This window comes from Nelumbo lutea, chromosome 1 (assembly GCF_056320005.1).
Source record: "Nelumbo lutea isolate HS-2025 chromosome 1, American lotus-T2T, whole genome shotgun sequence".
Classification (NCBI taxonomy): domain Eukaryota; kingdom Viridiplantae; phylum Streptophyta; class Magnoliopsida; order Proteales; family Nelumbonaceae; genus Nelumbo; species Nelumbo lutea.
Window position 1 is genome coordinate 132,486,668 of NC_142684.1, and position 4,793 is coordinate 132,491,460.

The following is a 4,793-nucleotide window of genomic DNA, read 5'->3' on the forward strand; positions in this document are numbered from 1 at the left end:
TTAATTTGAATTACAAATTAATATATATCTTAGTTTCAAATTGATACATTAATCTCTAATACAAATTTCATCATCCATTCTCAAAACTCAAAACACTTGTGGTTGGTTTCCTCCTCTCAAAGTTATCTAAGTGGTTGCCTAGCTTTATGTTCCTTGATTGAATCCTCTCTCAAATGGATGCAAAGATGAACCAGGTGTAAAGAACTAAGTTTGAGTAAGTTGAGATCTTAACTGTAACTTTGACCTAGCAATCTCTCGCAGCTTTGCTATAGCAAGAGGATCATTAAAATGAATTTCCCCACCTTTTCTCCAGGTATCTCCAGGATTAGGCAGCGCAACAGCCTCTGCTCTTTCAGGAGGCATAGCTTGAGTAGGAAATGCCATCTCGTGTAATTGGAGAGCATAATCCAGAGCAAGCATTTCAAATGTTGCACCTTTAACTCTACTTGGAGTCCCTTTGAAACACGTCTGGATAACCTCAAGATGAAAGGCCCAAGGCTTCAAACACTTCTCAGCCATTCCCCATACAGCCTTGCTAGGGAATACTGCTGCTTCAGAGTTGCATCATCTACAACGATATGTTTTTCAAAATCTACTAAAAGCATCATTCCAGGGTTTAGCCTTCCCTTCTTGCAGACATCTTCAAGGGGGATGTCTACAACACCAACTTCACTTGCCATGATAACTCTCCCACTGTGTGTAATATAATAGCAACCAGTACGCAGTCCATTGCAACCCAATGTGGCTCCCAGTAACTACAAATTTTCAACATAGGTTATAGCACAAGTTGAGAAGGAAATTTATGTAGTACCAAATCTCATAACATCTCCTACTTGAAATATGGGCGCAGGTCCATCCCATGGCTCCATAAGAGCTGAGAAGTATTCATACAAGGCAGTTCTATCTGGATCCATATTCTGGTCGTTTTCCCATGCTTCAGGTATCATCATCATGATAGCTTCAGGGAGACTTCTCCCAGCACGAACAAGAAGCTCAAGGTCACCATCAAAAGCTCCTGCAAGAACCACAGAAAAAATTAAGCTTACCTATGTACAAGAACTTCCCTTCTTCCTCCATATATTCTTGGGAAATACACACATGTAGCATATGAGCATGCATTAGTAACCTGCCTGTCAGTTAGTAATTTGGCCTCACCTTTACAACATTCCTTTTGTGTATTAGATGCAAACAAAGGGAATAAAATTGAAATTTTCAAATCATTAAAGGATTCAGGCCCAAAAAACTCACAAGTAAAAGAAAGAAACTAATATATTTTTATTCGTCTAGGAAGCTTAGTGATTTTTATCAGCAAATCTATGATTTGGCTATGTAAAACCACTTTGATCATTACTGAAAATTACTAATAAATTTTCTACAAGGAAAGCTTCTAACTTATACAAGCTGCAAGGTAATTGTGGAAATGCATTATGGAAAGCAAGAAATGAAAAGTGATTGATCATTTCCAAATCTATAGCATGCTTTTCCATTCAAGATAGCTTGCCCTGTGCTAGGCTAATACGCATTGCTTGCCCTTCCAGCTCCCACAAGCCCATGATAAAAGTAAATTCTACAAAGAAATAATAGGAGAACCAAAGCAAAGATTCTGTCCGGATGTGTGTTTGTGTTTTAGAGAGAGAGAGAGAGTACCACTCCATTAAGATATTCAAGCGCAGCTTCCATCCCTGGCTTTGATTAGTAGTATACAAAGCCATAACCACAAGATCTACCTGTCTCTCCATCAAACGGGAACCCTTGCTCCAACCACATTTCCATATTCTTGGAACACTTCGTCAAACTTTCCGATGTGACTGACCATGATAAGTTCCCAACAAAAAGCTTGTATTCACCTTCAGGATACAAAGGTTCTCTAGGCCTTGGTTTGTCCGAGAAGTTCACCCTCAGTGTCTGCCCACAGTATTCCTAAAATCAAATATTTTATTCTAGTTGCATTTTCAGTCTAGGAACTTAGAATTTGGAAAGAAAGAAACACTAAACAAATAAACATCATAGAAATGCATTGAGTGCAAGGTTAGAGATAACTTGCACAATTCAGTTGGTGATTAATTCAGATTTGAATTGATGCCTTAGAAGTGTTTGAAGAAATGCATGCATGAGAATTAGATTCTTGCTAGAGATAGAAGAACTGTCACTCATGCATAGGATGAACATGCGCCTGAGAGAGGCTGTTCATGACCTTGGGGTTTCACCAAACCAAGGCTCAATCATGATTTGTTCGAATGATCCAAATTGATAGATTGCTAAATTCTGAAATTGTCATTTACTGTTTACTCTTCTAACCTGATTTGAAAGCAATTGGGCCAATAATTTAGATAGATTTTAGTTTAGAATTTTTAGCTTTCATTAAAGTTCTGATTTATTTGTTAATCAGATAAGAAGTACCAAATTTAGTATTGGTAATTGTTTCCTAAACCCTCATGGGAACGATACTTCACTCGCTACTTTATTACTTGAACGGCACGGTTAGTGCACTTGCTAGTGTTACAATGAGCCACACATCAAGTTTTTTAGCTCACCTTGTCCAACTGGGAGAGATGGTCAGCAGCCAAGTTTGCAGCACCCTTCATGTCTCTAATCTCAAACTCTTGCAACAAAAGGATCCACCTGATCAGTCTTGGTTTTGAGTTTTTCTTGGTAAACAAGTGCCTTAATGCCGAGTGATCTGTGTAGACAACAACCTTAGACAATATCAGATATGAGCGAAACTTGTCAAGTGCAAATATTACTGCTAACAGCTCTTTTTCGGTAGTGGTATAATTGATTTGGGGTCCATTCAAGGTTCTGCTAGCATAGTAAATTAGCTGAAAATGTTTGTTCATTCTTTGTCCTAAAACAACTCCTATAGCAGAATCACTCACATCACACATTAATTCAAATGGGAGGGTCCAATTGGGTGCTACCACGATAGGTGCATGGATCAATTTGTCTTTCAAGATGTTAAAAGCATGAAGGCATTCAATTGAAAATTCAAAAGTCACTTCTTTCTTAAGCAAGGTAGATAATAGCTTGGCAATTTTTATCCTACATGTCTTAAGAAACTTCTCAAAGAACGAACAGATGTTGGGGGTGGCAATTTTTCAATTGCCTCCACCTTGGCCTTGTCGACTTCTATACCTCTTTGAGAGATCTTGTGGCCAAGCACTACGCCTTCTTGCACCATAAAATGACATTTCTCCCAATTCAACACAAGATGTGTTTCTTCGCATCTAGTAAGCACCTGTTCCAGATTAGTTAAACATGCATCAAACGAAGAACCAAAAACTGAAAAATCATCCATAAAGATCTCAATAAAATTTTCAACCATATCAGAAAATATAGACATCGTACATCGCTGAAAGGTTGTTGGGGCATTGCATAACCCAAAGGGCATCCTTCGGTATGCAAATGTACCATATGGGCAAGTAAAAGTGGTATTTTCTTGGTCTTCTGGTGCAATTGGTATATGGTTGTACCCTGAATATCCATCCAATAAACAATAATACTCATGCCCAGCTAGCCTCTCTAACATTTGGTCCATAAATGGGAGAAAGAAATGGTCCTTCCAAGTGGCTTCATTTAATTTTCTATAGTCAATACACACGCCATCCCGTGACGGTTCTAGTAGGGATGAGTTCATTTTTCTCATTTGGAACAATAGTCATACCCCCTTTTTTGGGCACAACTTGCACAAGGCTTACCCAAGAACTATCAAAAATAGGATAAATGATCTCGGCATCTAGCAACTTAATTATTTCAGCTTTTACCACTTTTTTCATGTTGGGGTTCAGGCGCTTTTGGGGCTGAACGGAAGGTTCACTGTCCTCTTCCATCAAAATTCTGAGAGTACAGATTGATGGATTAATGCCTTTGATATCCTCTATCTTCCAAGATATAGCATTTTTGTGTTCTCGCAACACTCTTGATAGCTTTTCTTTTTATAAGGGATTTAGTGCTACGAAAATTATTATGGGGAGATCTGATGGTGCCTCAAGGAAAGCATACTCTAAATGGGAAGGTAATTGCTCCAATTCAAGGGTGGGGGGTTCTTGGGATGAAGGCTTACCTGATGGTCTAGGCAATTTGCCTAGGTTCTCAAACTTGAAAAACCCCTTTCCCTTGAATTGAGGCTTATCATTTAGGTATGCTATCATGAGGTTTAATTCTTCATTTTCTCCTTTTTCCATGTCTCCCTGCTGGAGGCAGAGTTCAAGAGGATCAACTAATCTACTTACCTGGAAGTATTCATCAATTGTCAATTCAATGGCATCAATCATAAAACAAGAATCATCAGTAGAGGTGCATGTTTCATAGCATCAAACATTTTAAAAATAACCTCCCCATCTTGTATCCTAAGGCTTAGTTGTCCTTGTTGGACATCAATCATTTGTCAACTTTAACTAAAACATCTTCTATGATCCCCCTAGGATGTCTAATGGATCTATCAGCCAATTGTAATGCCACTCTAGTGGGTTGGGGTTCATTCAATCCCAATTTCTTAAAGATAGAATATGGCATTAAATTGATGCTAGCTCCTAGGTCACATAAAGCTTTTTCAATTTTGAGACTGCTTGTAGTACAAGGAATAGTAAAACTCCCTGGATCCTTAAGTTTCTGAGGCAGCTTGTTCAGAAAGGTAGCAGAACATTCCTCATTTAAAGCAACTGTATCCACATCTCCCAATTTCCTTTTGTTTGCCAATAATTCTTTCAAAAACCTTGCATAGTGTGGCATCTGGACTAAAGCATCAGCAAAAGGGATATTAATGTGTAAACTTTTAAAAATTTTAAGAAACTTAC

At 38.3% G+C, this 4,793-nt stretch overlaps 2 protein-coding genes across 5 annotated transcripts in view; both read right to left on the reverse strand.

The window, feature by feature from the left end:
* Positions 1-4,793, reverse strand: part of LOC148877647 (uncharacterized) — a 52,239-nt gene that overhangs the window by 10,746 nt on the left and 36,700 nt on the right. The window lies entirely within an intron of this gene.
* The window catches only part of LOC148877648 (33 kDa ribonucleoprotein, chloroplastic-like), a 12,922-nt gene continuing 8,129 nt past the window's right edge, over positions 1-4,793 (reverse strand). For 2 of the 3 annotated variants that reach the window (XM_088942266.1, XM_088942267.1), the window contains exons 2-5: positions 3,133-3,235; positions 2,535-2,680; positions 1,648-1,920; positions 1-1,015 (exon numbers count right to left, since the gene is read on the reverse strand). In XM_088942266.1, coding sequence (XP_088798392.1) covers positions 1,693-1,920; positions 2,535-2,680; positions 3,133-3,235 — 477 coding nt within the window. In that variant the 3' untranslated portion in view covers positions 1-1,015; positions 1,648-1,692. The remainder of the gene's footprint in view (positions 1,016-1,647; positions 1,921-2,534; positions 2,681-3,132; positions 3,236-4,793) is intronic. The other variant, XM_088942268.1, reaches the window with a different exon arrangement.